Below are 19,323 nucleotides of genomic sequence, written 5' to 3' on the forward strand. Positions count from 1 at the left end.
CCATGAGATTCACTTTGTCTGCAGGTTATGCAAGTATGAAGTATATTTGTGTTAGGGTGAGGGTGGATGGATAAATGTATATCCGGACCACCCTTTTTTATTATTTTATTTATAAATTTTAAACCACAGCAATAATTGCATTACAATCAATTCAAAAATTATTTCAAAAAATTATGTGATAAATAATTTCCCACCACCTCCCCTCCCCCAACCCCCAAAGGGGGAAAAATAGAAAAAGAAAAACCATAAGAAGCCAAGAGAATAAAACATTTAATCCTTAAAGTCTATATTAGAGGTTTCCAAAAAGTGAGGTCTTCAGAGAGTCTATTAAACATGCAAACCCAGATTTGTAACTCTGAGAGCCATATTTTCCAAAATGCATGATATTTATCTCACAGAATATAAGTAATCTTTTATAATAGTAGACAACTATAAAGTTATGCATGCTGTCTTTCCATACCCAAATCTATTTCTGACTTCCACGATATTGTTATGCATTTCCATAGAATCTGGACCTTGAAAACTCTCAAACTTTTTTAATTTAGCAGGCTTTTGTGTGTGCATGCAGGTGTAAGCATCACAGATGCACAGGGTGATGGAATATTTGGGAATGTTTGATGGAATATTTGGGAATGTTTTTGGGAGATAAATTGGTAAAATTAGAGAAGGTTATACACACACACACACACACACACACACACACACACACCTTATTTGAAATACTGAAGAATTCATATTCCGTGACTTTACAGAAACTATGGAGAATGCTATGCGCATTTCACAAGTAGGTGCTAATTAAAATGATGTCATGAAATGAATGGACTATTGTCTTGGAAGAACAACCAGAGCTAGGTTGTCTCTTTTGGACCTTTTTGCAAGGCTTTTGACCTCTCTGCAAAGTGTTCACTCAGAGGTCATTGAGAGGTTATTACCTTAAACAACAAATGGAGCAGAAGACTAACTCCTATTGGAAATGAATGATTTTTTTTGTACTTTGTATTTTTATAGGAAAATATTTTGTTAATAAACTTTCAAAATTTACCAGTTCATCTCTTCTTTATTCTCAAATTTTAATTTTAAAAGTACTGCCCGAGAATCCAGAAAATACAAATATCCAGACCAACCAATCCACGAGCAGTCTGGGTTTTAGGACTTTTACTGTAACTGCAGCTCTGAAATAATTATAGGGTTGGGTGTAGTCCATGTGGATTTACAAATTTCACAAATTTGTTAAGAATTTTCTTAGGTTCCAACAAGCAAAGTAATTAAGGGCAAAACAGTAGACATTTTAGATATTCTTGAGGCCTTTGATAAGGAGCCACAAAGGAGGTTATCAAACAAAATTAGAGCATGTGGGATAGGACAATATATCCTGTCAATTAAGGCCTCCCCTTTCTAAAGTCCAAAGTAAGTTTTTCAGACTTGTTGATGTTGAGAGCAAGATTGAGAATCTGGTTATGTGATGTCAAAACCACAATCTCCATCCTATATCCTGACTTATCGTATCCTGCTATTCAGACAACCATTTGCCATCAGCAAATTTATAGATTGCTTTGGAACAAAGCAGGGGAAATAAATGTGCAGACTTGAGGTATTGAGCAAGTGAATCTTCAGATGCTGGAGTCAAGTGCAACATGTATATTAAAGGTGCTAGAGGAGCTCAGCAGTTCCTGTGGCATCCAATAGGAAGTAAAAGATAGACAATGATTTGAGCTTGGGCTCTTCATCAGGAATCTGGGAAAAACAGCTAGACACCTGACTTTAAAAGGTGGGGGAGGAGGAGATGCTGGAGCAAGGGTGAAAAGCACAGTATGGCAGTGGAAACGTTAGCATATTTAAGTTTCTGGAAGTCCACATATCAGAGGACTTCTGGAAGCACCTCATATTCCATCTGGACACCCTCCAGTTTATGTTAGCCCCCCTCCCCTCCATGTCGCTTGTAGCTCTTTACCCCAGGTTGCATTCACAGACTAAAACCCCACCCCTTCCCCAAGCACTTCTCACCTTTCCTCTCTCCTGGCCTCTTCTTCATATCAAATGATTACCTTTCATCTGTTGATCTGAATTTCACCCCCAACACTTTATTTTGACACTGCCTGCTTTTTCCGTACCTTGAAAGATGGGCTCAGGCCCAAAACATCAGCAATCTATCTTTACCTACTATGGACTCTATGAGACCTGCTGAGTTCTTCCAGCATTTCTGTGTTTTTACTCTCCTGTCACCAGTACATCGAGGCAACCAGGAAGAAAGCAAACCAGCACTTCAATTTTCCAAGAGATTTGAGACGATTTGGCATGTTGTTGAATACTCCATCAAACTCCCATAGGTATATTGGTGAAAGTAGATTGACTGGTTGAGTTGTGGCCTGGTGTGGTAAGTTCAGTTCCCAGGATCACACAAGGCTGCAAAAAAATGGGGAATCATCCAAATCCATCAGGAATACTGACCTCCCATTCATTGAAAACATTTATGTGTGAGGGTGTCTCAAGAAAGGAGCCAGCATCATAAAGGACTTTCATCACCTTGATCACAACCTCTTCTCATTGCTACCTTTAGGCAGAAGCCTGAAGTCCAACACGTCTGGAGGTGCTTTTTATCCAATAGCTATCAGGCTCTTGATCCTCCCCCTATGATCTTAACCCAAACCACTTTGGAAACACCAAAAGATCTGTCCACACTACTGAGATGCCATGATTTTTTTTCTTTTTGCACTAACGGCAACTATTATTCTTTCATATTTATTATCTCTCTGTCTTGTCATATTGTGGTAATTTGTACTATTGTAGTATCTTGCTTATCTGTTGGGCTGCAGTAAGAAAGAATTTGGTGCATCTTTATACTTTCTTTGTGGGTGTTGGTTGCAATAGTGGTTGTGTTTGGGTAGCAGAGTTCATTTGCAAATTGGACAAATTGTCACAGGATAATCAGGAATTAGAAAATTGGATGCTAGATAAAAGGGAACATTTAAATTTTATTTCTTTTGCATAATTCACATTAAGTACAATTTGAATGTAGTCAGAAGTAATTATTTTAACACATAAGATCATCCTTGGAGAGTGCTGTAATTCCTTTCTCACTGAGTGATTCAGGTTCAACACATACCGTTGTGCTAAGAGAGTACACTTTTTCGGAGTTCACAGTCAGCCAGTTCCACAGATATTGAAGATCACAATTACAAACCCAAGGATTCTGTGAGAGATCTAAACCCTGTTGCCATTTTCCCCCAATTTGCAGGAGATTATCAAATATTCTTGGAGGCAATGATGTTAACTTGTTCTCTGAAAGATCCAGAGTATCTAATTGTAGTAATTTATTGAACAATCCCTCTGGAATCTTCTTAATCTTATTTTTATTAAGAAACAAATATTCTAAATTGATTACATGGTCAAAGGTACCAGGGGCAAACATAGTCAAATGATTTTCTCCCAGGTTTAACCCCTCCAGATTGGGCATTTTGTTAAATAAATTGGCTGATAAAAATCCAAGTTTATTACTGGATAAATCAAGTGTTTGTAGATTGGTCAAATTGTAAAATGAATTGGAAATTAAGGATGTCAACATATTGTTTGATAAATCCAGCCATTTAAGATTCTGAAGCTGAAAAAACCAAGAAGGATCGACTGAATGCAATCTATTTCCCTGTAAAACCAGAGAGGTTAGATTGAAAGCTGTGCTGAATAAATTTGGTGGCAATGTTGTCAGCAAGTTGTTGGTTAAATCCAGTATTTTCAGCTGATGAAGATCCTTTAGAACTCCTGAAGAAATGTTATTCAACAAGTTATTTGAAAGATGAAGTTCTTGAAGTTGGAAAAGTCCATCAAAATCTTGGTCGGTTAGGGCACTGATGTTAGTGAATTCAAACGATATGGTGGTTACCAGAGTTGGAATGTTGTTTGGTATTTTGAAAAGAGTTTCAACTGAAACACAAGTAATGGATGAGATATTGCTGGAGAAGTAGCAGGTGCAATAATTTGGGCAAGTATTCTCAGAAGATGAAGAGGAAAAATAGCTCAGGATCAGCATCAGTCTAATTTTCATTGCATCCATTATACCTGAATTTTGAGAGAAATACAAAAACATTCATATTTATAGTTAGAGTGAAGTACAAAATGACAAGAATTTTTTAATGGGTTATTTTTTTTCTTGAGTCCCTTCATTCTCTCCCCCCCCCCCAACTCCACAAAATATTTTTAAATGAAATATCGCAAGATGTAGGAGTGCAAGTAGACCATTCTAATCATGAGCTGATGCATTCTCTCACTCAGCCCCACTCCCCAGCTTTTCCTCTGTGAACCTTGATACCCTGAGTAATCAAATACCTGTCAATCTCTGCCTTAAATACACCCAACGGTCTCACTTCTACAGCTGCCTGTGGCAACAAATTCCACAGACTTGCGACCATCTGTCTGAAGAATATTGGACGCGTCTCTGTTTTAAGTTGATTCCCTTTTATCCTGAAGTTTTACCCTCTTGTCCTAGCATCCCCTATCATGGGAAACATCCTTTCCACATCTACTTTGTCCAGCATTCAAAATTCTTCTAGGAGGTCCCCCCCTCATCCTCTGTGCTCCAACAAGTACAGTCCAAGAGCTGACAATCGTTCCTCATGTGCTAACCCTTTCATTTTTGGTATCATTCTAGTAAATTTTCTCTGAACCCTCTTCAATGCCAGCATGGCTTTTCTCAAATAAGGTGCCCAAAACTGTACACGGTACTCCAAGTGAGGTCTCAAGAGCTTTATAGAGTCTCAACATGACATCCCTGCTCTTATATGCTATTACTGTAGAAATGAATGCCAATATTGCATTCCCCTTCTTCACCATCGACTCATCCTGGAAGTTGACCTTTAAGGTATCCTGCACAAGGGTTTCCAGTTCCTTTGCACCTTCAAATTTTGAATTTTCTTCCCATCTAAATAATGGACTGTCCATTTATTTCTTCTATCAAAGTGTGTGATCATACACTTTCCAACATTGTTCAGGTATTCCCCAACTTACCACCTATGTGACTTACAACCATCTGTACATACAGCCAAATATTTTTTTTAAATAAAGAAAAAAAACATAAAAATTACGTGTCCTCGGATAAAAGTCAGGCCTATATATGGAAATTAATGCCTCTTGCGAGAGATTGCCAGCGGTGGCCTTGTTGTATTTAATGAATGATAACACGGATACAGTGCACTTCTGACATACGTCCATTGTGAAATATGACCGGTCAGCCAGAACAGAACATGGATGTAAGTTGAGGTGTACCTGTATTTCTTCTGCCACCGCTTTGCCTATTCTCCTAATCTATCTGAGTCTCTCTACAGCCTTTGGTATCCTTAACACCACCTGCCCTACCACCTATTTGGGTATCAGCTGCAAATTTAGCCACAGAGCCATAATCCAAATTATTTATATACAAAGTGAAAAGAAGTGTCCCCAACACCGACCCCTGCAAAACACCACTGGTAACTGTTAGCCAACCAAAGTAAATATCTTCATTCCTACTCTCTGTTTCCTGCCAATAATCTACCCATCTTTCCTATAATTCCATGGGCTCTTGTTTTTCAGCCTTATGTGTGGCACCTTGTCAAAGGCCCTTTGAAAGTCCAAATACACAACATTCACTGCATATTCCCTGTCTGTCCTACTTGTGATCTCTTCAAAAAATTGCAATAGGTTTGTCAGGCATGATTTTCCTTTCAGGAACCATGTTGACTTGGGCCTATCTTTTCATGCACCTCCATTTATTCCATAACCTCAACCTTAACAATAGTAATTGACTCCCAACAGCTTTCCAACCACCAATGTCAGGCTAATAAGACTATAATTTCCTTTCTGTTGCCTCACTCCCTTCTTAAATATTCGTGGTTCTCCAGTGCACCGGATCCATACCAGAATCCATTGATTTCTGGAAGATCATTGCCAATGGCTCCACAATCTCTACAGCTACCTCATTCAGAACCCAAGGGTGCATTCTATCTAAATATTCTGTTGACAAGGGGGATTAACAAAAATCCTCTCAATAAGAGCTTGCATTTTTTTTTAGGTCCCATTCAAACAAGGCATGAGGTTTGTTTGATAAGAATATATCCTGAGAATCAGTCATCGAGATCAGAATGCCTGGTTCAACTATGCCAAGTTGTCAGCAAAATATGAAATGGGCAAGACTACCTTTGTCCCTAGTTCTTGTTGAGTAAAGATTTCTTGTTGTAAATAGCTTCAGAAAATTTATAAATTATAGCATATATTTTAAGTTCAGATATAAGGCATTTTGCCTTAAAAATATCAATCTTAAAAAACCAGTCCAAAGAATTGGACTCCAATTTTTTTTCTGAATTCCCTTGATTCAAACCTAATGCAGATGATCAGTTGGGTTTGAGAATTTAAGAGGTTAAAATGTGGTGGGAGGGTTATGTAGACAGATATATACCTGGATGAAGGTACAAAAAGATTTGAGGATCTCTTGATTATAACTTTTATTTTCTTAATCAAACCTATTATTCTCTCCAGAAAACCATGATAGACCGAGCTCCTCCATGGAATTCGATAATGCTTGTAGCATTGTATGCAGTTTTGGTTGCTCATCTGTGTGAAAGATCTCATCAAACCCGTGTGACAGATTGTTATATTTTATATTATGTATAGATATGGTTTAAAGGAGAAAAATGTGGCAGGTTTTTTTAGTGTAGTTCACATCAAACACTTCAGAACAGATCTCATTTAAAATGCCAGAGCTCTGCTCAAGCCCAGACAGTCCAGGGTCTGAGTGCCTTTGCAAAAACTTTGAAGAATGCCGATAAGGACTTCACAAGTCGGTGTTAATTGGACATGCTGGGGAGTAATGGATTATTGTTTTGGAAAGCAACAGATGAACAAACTTGGAAGATTAGGTCCGGAGCTGTTGTCTGTCTGAGTGCAGTTGGCTGTTCTAAGAGGGTCATGTGGTTTTCTCAGAGAGAGAGAGAATTCAGTTCTACAGTTCAGCAGCAGCAGCTGGGACTGGAACAGGACAAGCTGGCAAACTTGTGGAAAACCCCCATTTTGAAGATGGGTGGTGAATTCCTAGTTCAGCCTGGTCAAAGCCCTTGTGGCCCATACAAGAGGAGATGGCTGGCTTTATAATGTTTCACTTGGAATAAAAGAAACAAAAAGGAACTCTGTGGTGACCTGAAAGAAAGAGGTTATCATCTGGAAAACCCTGATGGGGCAAATTTCTTTGGCAAGACACTGAAGTGGCTGATCAGAAGGAATCAGTTGTGGATGTCCAGCAAACAACAAATCTCTCTCTGAAAACTGACAAGAACCTTCCTGAGCGGCAACCATTTGCCTTTCAAGCTCCAAAGCCTGGTGAAATTCATAAATGTTAAATTCTGTGCACAGTATAAGAATTGTCTGGAACCAGTGAACTTGGAGGGATGAGAAGTGAGATTGGACTGTGAATCAAAGAACTTTTCTGAACTTGTATACACATTACATATGCGTGCGCTTAGAATTTGAAGGGGGTTAAGTAAATAGTAATAAATTAAAGTTTGATCCTGTTTTCATGTTTAAAGATGATTAAAATAAACTTTTAAGTAACCATTTGTCTTAGTGAATTTCTGTGGCTGCTGGGTTTTGGGGTCCTCTGGGCTCATAATACTAGAAAGTATGCAAAAAAAAATGTTACTGGCTTATAAGAAGAAGATGAGTACCCTGGGACTTTGCTCCCCATAGCATTGGAGCTGTATCTTAGAGTTATATTCAGTAATAAAGGGCATAGAAAAGGTCCTAGTATTTTTCTCAAGGTGAGGGAATCTAAAAACTGGAGGGCATAGATACAAGGTGAGAGCAGATATATTTAAGAGGGATCTCAGGGGCACCTTAGTCACACAGAGGGTAGTAGGTATGTACAAGGAGCTGCCAGTGGTGTGACCAATAGCAACGGGTGTAATACAGTCAGACAGGACCACAGATGGAAAAGATTTAGAGGGATACGGGTCAAATGCAGGCATGGGTAAGTTGGGATGAAGGGCCCATTTCTGTGCAATGAAACTTTTAACTCTAACTCAGCATTTTTGTGAATTTGGTTGCTTTATCATGTTTGGAAATAGAGTTACTTTACTTTAAATGTTGTTTAATGGCTTAAATATACACCTGCAGGATGGCAGAGATCAGGGCTCTTCTAGTTTAAGTTTGAAACTAGTTCATTCATAATAAAGCATGATCCAACACAGTATCATTTAATAACATTTTACTCTGTGCCTAGAAGACCTGGTCATGACCAATGCAAGAATAAATTTGTTACTGACTGATTTAAGCTGTCTTTTTCCCTCCCTGAATTTGTATGCATTTCAGCAAGCATTATTGATTATAACCAGTTAATATAAAACATCTTTCATCTTTCTACACCCTCTTGATTGTGTTGGAAAATAACCTTTGTCTGCTGACAGTGAGCCCAATGTACCCACAATGCTTACAGACTTCTGGATAAACCTTGTATTGATAGTAAGAATTTAACTCAGAACCCAAGATAAAGAAGGAAACGGGAAAAAATTAGATCATTTGATTCCATTGGAATGTTCTTACCTTATTGTATAGAATCCAAGTTAACTTTGCTTTGTGAAAGCAGTTGATGTGGAAGATTATTTTAAATTATTCAATAGTTTCTCCCTGTCCAAACAAACAGGTTTACTGTTCCCGTCTAGGAAAGTGAGGTTAAAATACTGGGGCTGGTCATATTTAAAGAGCAGTTACACAATCACAGGAAGGGAAACATTGCTTAGGTCTTTGCAACTTTTATGCAATGTTAGCTGATAATTAATTTGTTCAGAACATGTAGTACTCTTGCAAAGTTTTGTACAAGTAGAACTCATTGAATAAAATGCTGTAAAAATTATAGAAACCCAGAAATACCTAATTTAGTTAACTAAACTGATCTATTGAAAGTGTAAATTTCACTGAGCATGTTTGCTTTAGTAACATGTAACTATTTTGTTTGAGGGGAAAGCTGGAGAATGAAGAAGAAAGATTTTAATAACTAACTTTTTAATTTTTTTAATTTTTCACACTATGAACCATACTGACCAAAATACACACAAACATTTCCCTCTTGAATATACACAGTGTCATTTTCTCCCCTTTTTCCCCTCTCCCTTCCCTCCCTCCTTCACCCCCCCCCCCCCTCCCCACTCACTCAATGTTCAACATATATGATACATTAAACAATGTCATCACACAATGAAAATAAACAAGAAATTTGTGTCCTCCACTTTTACATACTGGGTCAGTTCATTTCGTCTTCTGTCATTTTAGGCGGTGGAGGTCCGCGGTAGGACTCCTCTGTTGTGTTCCAGTAACTAACTGAAGTAAGGGAAAATTGTTGCAGAGTGGGATGTTCTACAATATAGTTAAAAGTGGTAATTCTACACCTTTTGTACCTCTGTACATTCATACAGAGGCCTTGCACATGTGCATGGAATGCCTCGGCTTCCAGCAAAAAAAAATTTCTTGCCGTAGAATTTTGTTAGAACTTTATTACTTTTAGCTATTTGCCAAATGCAACCAGGTGTTCATACTACTATTAGTGCAACCACCTTTTTAGGTCACAGAGTTGTGCAGTATGAAAGCAGACCCTTCATCCCAATTTCTCCATGTTGACTAAGAGAAAGAATGAAATATAGGAATCGAGGGCAACACCATGCCTATTGGAAAAAGCTTCATGAATATAGCTTGCTGAAGACATGACAATTCAAGTAAGCCCCTCATTATCAAAGCACTGCTGCAGATGAAGGCAGTTAACAAGAAGATGACAAGTTGAAGGAAAGAAACTAGGGGAGGGGCTGGGAGAGAGATTGGATTTACACTGTAAATATCAAAGGCCAATACATATAAAGCATTTAAAAACCAATTGAGTGATGTGAGAGGACAAATGTTCATCTTGAGTGAATAAATATGGAAGACTTTTTTAATCCATATTTGTGAACTTCTATATAGGATGCAAGAGGAATAGCAGGGGGCAATAAAATTTTGGAAATAAATGGTAATTTCCCATTTGTTAGGAAGACAAAACATTTGAATTTTGATAAATTACACTTTAAAATGTTATGTTTAGTCATAACACCAGAATGCTGCAGTTTTGTGTGTAGTCCAATCATCTGAATCCAAGCAGTAGTGTTGACCTGATGACAAAATGATAATACTTTGAGAAATGCACTGCTTTTGATAGTGAGGTTAACGTAAAGGACGAACTTGTCATTGAACCATTCCCAACAACATCTGGCAGTAATTGAAAACCAGAAATCCCCTCAAATGTTGATCCTATTGACACAGTGTGACATTGCTGGCATCACAGGAAGGTCACCCTGGAGATGGCGTTCATTTTTTTTTTGTTTAATGTGGGGATGTGGAGAGCAGCATCAGGATGCATCATCTTCCCTGGGTAGGAGGAAGAAGGTGGCGGGGGGTGGGTATAAATAAACAAACGGTGCAGGGCTACGGATGGTGGAAGCGGCTACCTGCTCCAGTTACTGATGACATGAACGCATTGCCTGCAGTGCCCAAAAATGGTATTTTCAAAGAAATAGCCACTCTGATTCCCTCTTAAGAAAAGAGGGCAGCCTCGTGTCCATGAAGGAAAGGTCACTTTGATTAAGAAAGAAGTCATCATGGAAAACAGACTCCATAATTCTTAGGCAAGATAAGAGGGAGTGCGTGAAATCACTCGTATGAAGGAACATTGCTCTGAAAATGGATCTGCAAAGAAAGTTGTGTTTTAGAGGTCTGAAGACATGATGTTTCAAAATGCTTCATAATTATTTCTGAAATTTTAAAAATCTTCAAGTTCAACATAGGATGTTTGATGCTGAAATTTAAAATTGGCTTTTCAGAATTATGCCTAAACTGTAAAAGTCTGTGATTTAAACACGCACTCACACACAATGTATATATTTGTGCCTAGTGGGGTTTAAGATAGAATTAAGTTTAGAGATAAGTAAGAAATGTTATGTTATTAATAGTTTAATAAAAGCTATTACAGTACAATTCTGTTTATCCAAAATGGTTGGGACTTGGCCTATTTTGGATAAACATTTTTTTTGGAGAACTGGTCCTTTTTTTAAAAAAAAATCCCAGTAGCAACAGAAAATCACTTGTAACCAACAAAAGCAAACAACAAGATAAGGCTTTTTAAGCATTAAAATAATGTTTAATTCTCACCCAAAAAAATATACTATCCACCACCGATCGCTGACACTTCCCTACTGAGGCCCCACTCGTGCCACCAAGAGCAGAATGGAAAAGTATTCAGCTCATTGTGCCATTTTGTCCCCTTGTTGGACCTGGTGTTTGTGTAATTAGAGTCAAGACATGGCTTCTTGGTACAGCCACATCAGATGACAGAGCCTTTCTGTGAAGATTTATATATCATGTCTCTATGGAAGCAATCCAGTTTGACTTTCAGATAAAATGGAAGGCACAACTGCTGAAATGTAGAAGCAGGTACGGGCAACACCAAGAGCATCTCATACCTGATAGCAGAGTTTTTATTTCTCCAAGAGGGACCATCAATTCCACAATCCCAGTTTCATCTTCACCTTGCCAAAACACTCTACTCAAAAGAGATCGAGCTCTTGTTTATTATTATCATGCAATTGTAAAGTACAACTGGATGAGTGGCGTTTTTCAACCTTGGTGCAAAAACTTGCAAACACATGTAAAACACAGCTCACATATTTACAAGCAGTTTATACAAAAGACAAAGGAGGAAAAACCCAACACCCAACCCCAACCAACCAATTTTCCCCTGCAACCACTGCAACCATGTCTGCCTGTCCCGCATCGGACTTGTCAGCCACAATCGAGCCTGCAGCTGACGTGGACTTTTACCCCCTCCATAAATCTTCGTCCGCGAAGCCAAGCCAAAGATATATAGTAAAATAATAGATTCTCAGAGGGATTGTATAAGCAGTTCAACTGTTATTCAGCAATCTCACTGCCTGTGGGAAGAAACTGTTTTTCAGCCTGATTGTTCTGGCTCTGGTACATCTGCATCTCCTTCCCGATGGGAGTAGCTGGATGTGTGTTGGAGGCTAGGGGCCTTTAAAGATTTTGTGAGCCCTCTCCAGACAACGATCTCGGTAGATCATGTTGATGGGTGGGGGGGGGGGGGGAATGGAGGAAGGATACCCCAGTGATCATCTCTGCCACTCATATGGTCCTGTGGATTGACCTCTGATCCAATGCTCTACAGCAACTGTACCACAATGTGATGCAGCCAGCCAGGACGGTGGCTGATGGGCCTTGCCTGGCTCTGTCTTCTCAGGAAGTGTAGTTGCTGATGCGCTTTCCTGACATGTGAGGTGATGTGTGTCCAGGATAGGTCACTACCTAAGTGGACTCCAAGCAACTTGATGCTCCCAAATTTCTCCACTCATCTCTATTGCTTCTGAAATCCACAATCATCTCTTTTGTCTTAACCACATTGAGACTCAGGTTGTTATTCTCGCACCATTACATGAGATTGTCCAGCTCTTCTCTGTAGTGCGACCCATTGTTGTTGCTCATGAGGCCGACGACTGTCGTGCCATCTGCAAACGATGCCTCTGTTGGATCTGGATCAGGGTTACAGTCGTGAGTCATCAGTGTGAAGTGGAGCAGGCTGAGCACACGGCCGTGAGGTGTGCCAGTGCTCAGCGTGACGGTGTTCGATGTTCTGCTGTTGACCCGGACAGACTGGTCTTTCTGTTAGGAAGTCCAGAATCCAGTTTCAGAGAGGGGTGATGAGTCTCAGTGAGGACAGCTTCTCCACTAGCCTCTGGAGTATGGTTGTATTATACACTGAGTGGAAGATTGTGAACAGCGTATGAGGCATCAGGTCAGAATGAAGGGACAAGGCTATAGCATCATTTGTGGAGTGGTTTCTTCTATAGGTGAATTGAAATGGGTCAAGCATCTCTGGGAGCTGTGCTTTGATACTTTCCATCACCATATATTTGAAGCATTTCATAATGGTAGAGGTCAAGTGCCACTGTCATTGAGTCATCAGGTCTCTACTTGATACCAGATGCTTTTTTCTCCAAGAGGGATCGTAATTTCCACAATCCCAGTTTCATTTTCACCTTGCCTAAACACTCTCCCCAATGGAGATCTAGCTCCTTCAAGCCAGAGTCCCAACGGAACCTGACAGTGAGGGAACAAAGATGGACATGTTGAAGAATCTTTTGTCTACAGTCTATAGATAGGAAGATCTTTATAGGTTCCAAGGCCATCAAAGTGCTGGAAGTCCTTTGGTCTTTGCATATTTGGAGAACAGCCTATGGCAACACTGTCTGAGAAATTGGTGTCAACTAAAGCCAAATTAGGCAAGTCTTGGTGTTCACATTTCTTAAAAAGAATTAGAATGTGATTGCACAACTCATTTCACATAGAGCTGTTGTAACTCATTAACAATGGAAAGATTTTAGCAGTAAACGTAGAATTGGGATCTACTTCCAAAGATGGAAAGGTTTAACTAATGGCACCTTTCAAAATAGTAAGCGTAAAGCCAAACAAATGTCAAATGATAATTCAGATAAATTATTGGAAAATTTAACTGGATAATTTCTGGTGTAAAATAAACTACAGTTTTTAATTACCTGTATATTGATGAAATTTAGTTGTCATTGTCCAACTTTTTCAATGTCTATACAAACTATATATTCTTCCTCTTATCAATAACCTGTTATTTTCCTCTGTAGGAGTTATTATCCTTTGGTGAAAATATTTTTACAGGTCACTCATCACTGAGCAATTCTTCCTATCCATCAGGTGCTTAGTTGAGTGGCAAAGAAAGCCCGTGTATGTACAGTAAAGTCCCCGTTATCTGGGATTATTGCAACTGGCAAAAAAATTGTGGAAAATAAATAGGTAAAAAATCCGAAAGTTTAAAATTGGCAAATCCTAGCAGTCAGTTCGCCAATCACGCAACGTGCAATCTCAAGCAACCGGCAAATACACTTATCTGGCATCTACCAATCTCCATAAGTGCCAGATGGGGGGGGGGGGGGGGGGAGGGGTTTACTGCACATAGTATCTTTTTTATTGTTCCCCAAATTTATGAGCTCGTGCAAATATCAAAGAGAAGTTAGCAGATTTTCTGAAAGCTGCCAGTCACAGTCTTCAGAAAGTGAAAACTGAAATATATACACAGACTGGCTGTCCTTTTTAACCTGCACCAACAGAATGGACCAAGTTAGGTCCATGTAGTCTCAAAGTTCAAATTAAAGATTATTGTCAAAAATATGTGACACCACATATGTACAGCCCTGAGATTCTTTCTCCTATGGGTGAGGCAGAATTACCACATATTGTTAGTGCAAAAAAATCCTGTACTTAACATACACATGTAAACAAATAAAGAAATGTAAACAAGCTGACTGTGCAATACAATGATCAATTAAGTCCAATGGTTTGGGTCCTTAAATGAGTCCCTGATTGAGTTTGTTGTTGAGTCTGATGATAGAGGGGTAGCAGCTATTCTTGAACCTTGTGATGCGAGTCTTACGGCACCTCTACCTCTTTCCTGATAGCAGCCGTGAGAACAGAGTCTGTGTTGGATGGTGTGGATGATTGCTGCTGCTCTCTGACAGCAGCGTTCCCTATAAATGTTCTCAATAGTGGGGAGGGTTTTGCCTGTGATGTCCTGGGCTATGTCAGAAGTATTGGTATTCCCATACCAGACCATGATGCAGCCAGTCAGTACGCTTTCCACCACACATCTGCAGAAATTTGCCAGGGTTTCTGGTGTCATACCAAACCTCTGCAATAAATAGAACAATTTCACTTTATTCTATACAACAAAGGGTAGGGTTCATGGAGTGGGGTGGGAGGGGGGCAAGGTCAGGGGTGAGATGGGGGAGCCTTACTAAAGCTCAGCCTAGGGCCCGGGTGGTAGTCAATTTGCCACTGCTCAAGCAGTGCCGCTATTTTTTGAGAGAATCATAAATGCAAATCTTCTACCTTGTATGAAAAACAGTATTTAATTTAATCTCTCTGATTTTTGGAGAATATAACACGATTTTCATGACCACAAATTGCGATGTGAAACATGTTCTTCATTGGCTATGTGATCCAGCAGGAAACCAGGAAAATGCTTCTATCAGCATATTTGTTGTGCAATGAAAGTGATGGTTGTAGATTTCACAGGGACTATCTCGTTGCACCACAAACATTTCAAGTGTTTTATTGGGATGTGCAGGACCATGGTGGCAATATGCCTTGCAAGATACCAAAAGACAAGTTAGCCTCTGAATGTAGCTTCTGTTTAAAGATATCTTGTTTGGAAAAATGATGAGACAAAAATAAATATGATGTTGGATATTAAAATTTACATTCAGTTTTACAATAATAATAATTCCCTCAAAGAAGTTCATGACATAGCATTCAGAAATGAACAAATTCAGAAATGCATGACAAACTACTTCTATCAGCATTGGAGTTATAACTCCAAAATTTCACATTTTAGTTTCAGGTTATTGTTTTAATCCCTTGTAGAGATTATTTGGGTCCCTAATTTTACATTAGCCAAGCAAGCTGCATTATTGAGTAGTAATTTGTAAAAAATTATGATGTGGAAATGAGGGTCAATCAATCTATTTGTCTTGGTCTATTTAAAAGAAATGGTTTCAGCATGTTTTATTTTTGGTTTGTAAGATGTCAATTGAAAATGCTGGAAGTCCTCAGGAGGTAAGGCACCATCTGTTCAGAGAACTAAAACCTGAATATTTAACTATTAAGTCATTGCATATGAAGCACACTGAGACTTGCTGAAATTTGTAACCAAGTTTTAGGATTGATTATTTTGTTGAACACCATTATATTTGGTGGCTTTTAATACCTTTGTAATTTATCATCTAGAAATCATTAACCTGTTGTTTCCCAATTAGATCAAATGGAGATCTTCTTTGCTTAATCTGTATTGTATTATATTAATCTTGAGTACATGTTTCCGTGAATTCAGTAATTTATTTTATTTTATTGTCCTCTGCAAGTTAAAATCAGATATCTTTCTGTCTTGCCCCAAGTTATGTATCTGGAATCGACAGAGCTTGTGCATGACCAGTTAAATCAGGCACAATGAACTGCAGGCTGTGGAGTAATCTTTGCACGTTAATCATTAAACCTGAATTCTGGTGAACTTTGATTAATGTTACGTTTTTAACGTAAAAGAGTCAGTTTATGTTTAATATCTTGAAGGTTTGTGGAGCAGATTTGATAAAAGGGGATTTTATGTTTTCTCAAGCCAATTAAAAAGCAGGCATCTGTAACATTGGGAACAAAGAAAATAAACAATTCAAAGGGACACATTTTCAGTTACTCTCTATGTGAAATCTTTTATTAATTGATGGAGCACTTAAGCCATTATATGTTGATATACAGAATGCTATTACCTGTGCTATCATGCTTCAGTTCAAAAAACTGATTGCCAATTAAATAACCAAACATTTTAAAACAAAATATGGGAATGAGAAGGGGAACAAATTTTCTCTGGGAATTTCAATACATAAGGCTTTTTTGAAAGAACAGCTTCTGTTAATCAGGTGCAAGAAAACATAATTAACTTCCATGTTTCTATTTGATGGAATAATTCCAGGATTTTTAAGTCTCTTTTGGCAGATCTCAATGATGCTGCATAAACTTTTATGCTTCCTTTGTAATTATTTCTCTTAGAGGTGTCGGTGCCACAAGACTCGCACCACCAGGTTCAGGAACAGCTGCTACCCCTCTACCATCAGACTCCTCAACCACAAACTCAATCAGAGACTCATTTAAGGACTCTTACTTGTAAAATCCATTGATTTTTTTTTTCTCTTTCTCTGTACTGTACAGTCTATTTACATTTCTTTAATTGTTTACAGGGGTATGTTGAGTACAGTCTTTTTCTTTCTTTCTTCTTTGGCTTGGCTTCGCGGACGAAGATTTATGGAGGGGGTAAAAGTCCGCGTCAGCTGCAGGCTCGATTGTGGCTGACAAGTCCGATGCGGGACAGGCAGACACGGTTGCAGCGGTTGCAATGGAAAATTGGTTGGTTGGGGTTGGGTGTTGGGTTTTTTCTCCTTTGTCTTTTGTCAGTGAGGTGGGCTCTGCGGTCTTCTTCAAAGGAGGTTGCTGCCCGCCGAACTGTGAGGCGCCAAGATGCACGGTTTGAGGCGTTATCAGCCCACTGGCGGTGGTCAATGTGGCAGGCACCAAGAGATTTCTTTAGGCAGTCCTTGTACCTCTTCTTGGGTGCACCTCTGCCACGGTGGCCAGTGGAGAGCTCGCCATATAACACGATCTTGGGAAGGTGTAAGGTAAAAACATCATGAGATGGGACCGGAGAAGGAGTCACCCAGTACTAAGGAGTAACAGAATGCAGATGTGACCTTGTACACTCAAGATAAGCTTTGCACTAACAAGAATGATGTGCAGCAGACTAACAGAGAAGGATAGCAATAGTTTATTCATTGGACAATGTCATGGTATGATAATTTACTAAGTACGTATCCTAAGGTATATAAAAAATTCATGAACAAAGCAGACCTAACAGAAGGCGATGGTCCTCCATTCTGGAGACGTGACCCACCCAGCGCAGCTGGATCTTCAGCAGCGTGGACTCGATGCTGTCGGCCTCTGCCATCTCGAGTACTTCGACGTTAGGGATGAAGTCGCTCCAATGAATGTTGAGGATGGAGCGGAGACAACGCTGGTGGAAGCGTTCTAGGAGCCGTAGGGGATGCCGGTAGAGGACCCATGATTCGGAGCCGAACAGGAGTGTGGGTATGACAACGGCTGTGTATACGCTAATCTTTGTGAGGTCTTTCAGTTGGTTGTTTTTCCAGACTCTTTTGTGTAGTCTTCCAAAGGCGCTATTTGCCTTGCCTGCTGGAAAAAGAATCTTGGGTTGCATGTGATGTCACGTATATGCTTTGACAATAAGTGTGAAATCTAAATCTAAAAATCTAGCATCTGAAAAATGGAGAATCACTGGATGCAAAACTGACTTGGAGTGCATACGTTGATTCTGGAGAGAATGACGGTCTTGTTAATGGCTTCATTAGCAAAGGCTGAAGTAGCTGATATTATGGATTGGGAAATTGGTGAGGATTGTGACAGAGAAAGAATGTTCAGAACATTATCTTTGGTTCAATGGAATCTCAAGATTATGAAAACTCACAGTGGAGCTGAAATAATAACCTGGAATAGAAATTAAATAATTGGGAAATTTTAACTATTTTTACATGAGAGTTGGGAAATAGTGTGTGGGCAAATACGAAGGTTTTAGGCTTTCCATTGATGGGTGAAGAAATTTGTGGTTCAACCAAATCCCAAAGATTAGTCAGTCTAATGGCACAGGGATGATGGGTGGAGAGAATGGATCAATGGAGTGGCAGACTGAGGGAGCGGGACTTGTCAATTTACATGTGTTAATGACATCAAGGATTGAAAGGCGAGAATGGGAAATTGTCAAGAATCTATTCCCTTGGACTCCAGTGATTGATAGGAAACTATTTCTGGTAATGATTTGCTCATTAGCAGGAATTTAATACTGTAGAGGTGAAAAAAAAATGAATAAATCCTCTGGTCTGTTTTTAAATATGAAGTTAAATCTGAACAATATGTGATTTATATAAAAACACACAAGGCTGGAGAAACTCAGCAGATCAAGCAGTGTCCTTTATATAGCAAAGGTAAAAATACATAACCGACGTTTTGGACTTGAGCCCTTCATCAAGGTATTGAAAAATGTCGGCAGTGTCCGAACAATTGAGTAGGGTGAAGGATAGTCCAAAAGGCAGGAGGTGATAGGTGGATCACATGGCCTCCATCTCTTCAATGAAAAATCACATGCCCAGTCCAGATTTTCTGGCTCTCTCCATAACTTCCTCGTGCACTCATCCCTCCCCACCTATCACTCCTGGCACCTTCCCTTGTGGCTGCAGGAGGTGTCACTCTTCCACTCACACCTCCTCCCTCACCACGGTCTGGGGCCCCAAAAAAGGCCTTTCAAGTGAAGCAACACCACTTGTGTATCTGACTCACTTTATCCGGTTCTCCCTTTGTGGGCTTCTCAACGTCGGAGAGACTGGGTGCAGATTGAGAGATTGCTTTGCTGAGCACCTTTGCTCCATCCGCACCAATGATAGAGACCTCCCAGTAGCCAACCATTTTTCAGTTCTGTGTCACACTCCCACACACACATGTCTGTCCATGGTTTTCTGTACAGTCCCACTGAACCACCTGCAAGTTGAAGGAACAACACTTGATTTTCTGTCTGGGGCATTCTCCTGTGAGATAGCATTAACATTGACCTTCCCATTTTCTGCCTACCTGCTCACC

General features: G+C 39.5%; 2 protein-coding genes across 6 annotated transcripts in view; one reads left to right on the forward strand and one right to left on the reverse strand.

Moving 5' to 3' along the window:
• Positions 1-2,952: 2,952 nt before the first annotated feature.
• LOC138742612 (leucine-rich alpha-2-glycoprotein-like) lies at positions 2,953-8,703 on the reverse strand. The gene is made up of 2 exons (XM_069897261.1): positions 8,557-8,703; positions 2,953-4,053 (listed from the first exon to the last, which is right to left on the reverse strand). The coding sequence occupies exon 2, from the start codon at positions 4,046-4,048 to the stop codon at positions 3,032-3,034; it is 1,017 nt and encodes a 338-aa protein (XP_069753362.1). The 5' UTR covers positions 4,049-4,053; positions 8,557-8,703; the 3' UTR covers positions 2,953-3,031.
• Positions 7,658-19,323, forward strand: part of LOC138742613 (apolipoprotein D-like) — a 49,759-nt gene continuing 38,093 nt past the window's right edge. For all 5 annotated transcript variants that reach the window (XM_069897266.1, XM_069897262.1, XM_069897264.1 and 2 more), the window contains exon 1: positions 7,658-7,984. The gene's annotated coding sequence lies outside the window, so the exon portion shown is untranslated. The remainder of the gene's footprint in view (positions 7,985-19,323) is intronic.

This window comes from Narcine bancroftii, chromosome 9 (genome assembly GCF_036971445.1).
Source record: "Narcine bancroftii isolate sNarBan1 chromosome 9, sNarBan1.hap1, whole genome shotgun sequence".
Classification (NCBI taxonomy): Eukaryota; Metazoa; Chordata; class Chondrichthyes; order Torpediniformes; family Narcinidae; genus Narcine; species Narcine bancroftii.

Bases quoted from the DNA above. Each gene is read 5' to 3' on its own strand.
- LOC138742612 (XM_069897261.1), bottom strand. From the start codon at position 4,048: ATGGATGCAATGAAAATTAGACTGATGCTGATCCTGAGCTATTTTTCC.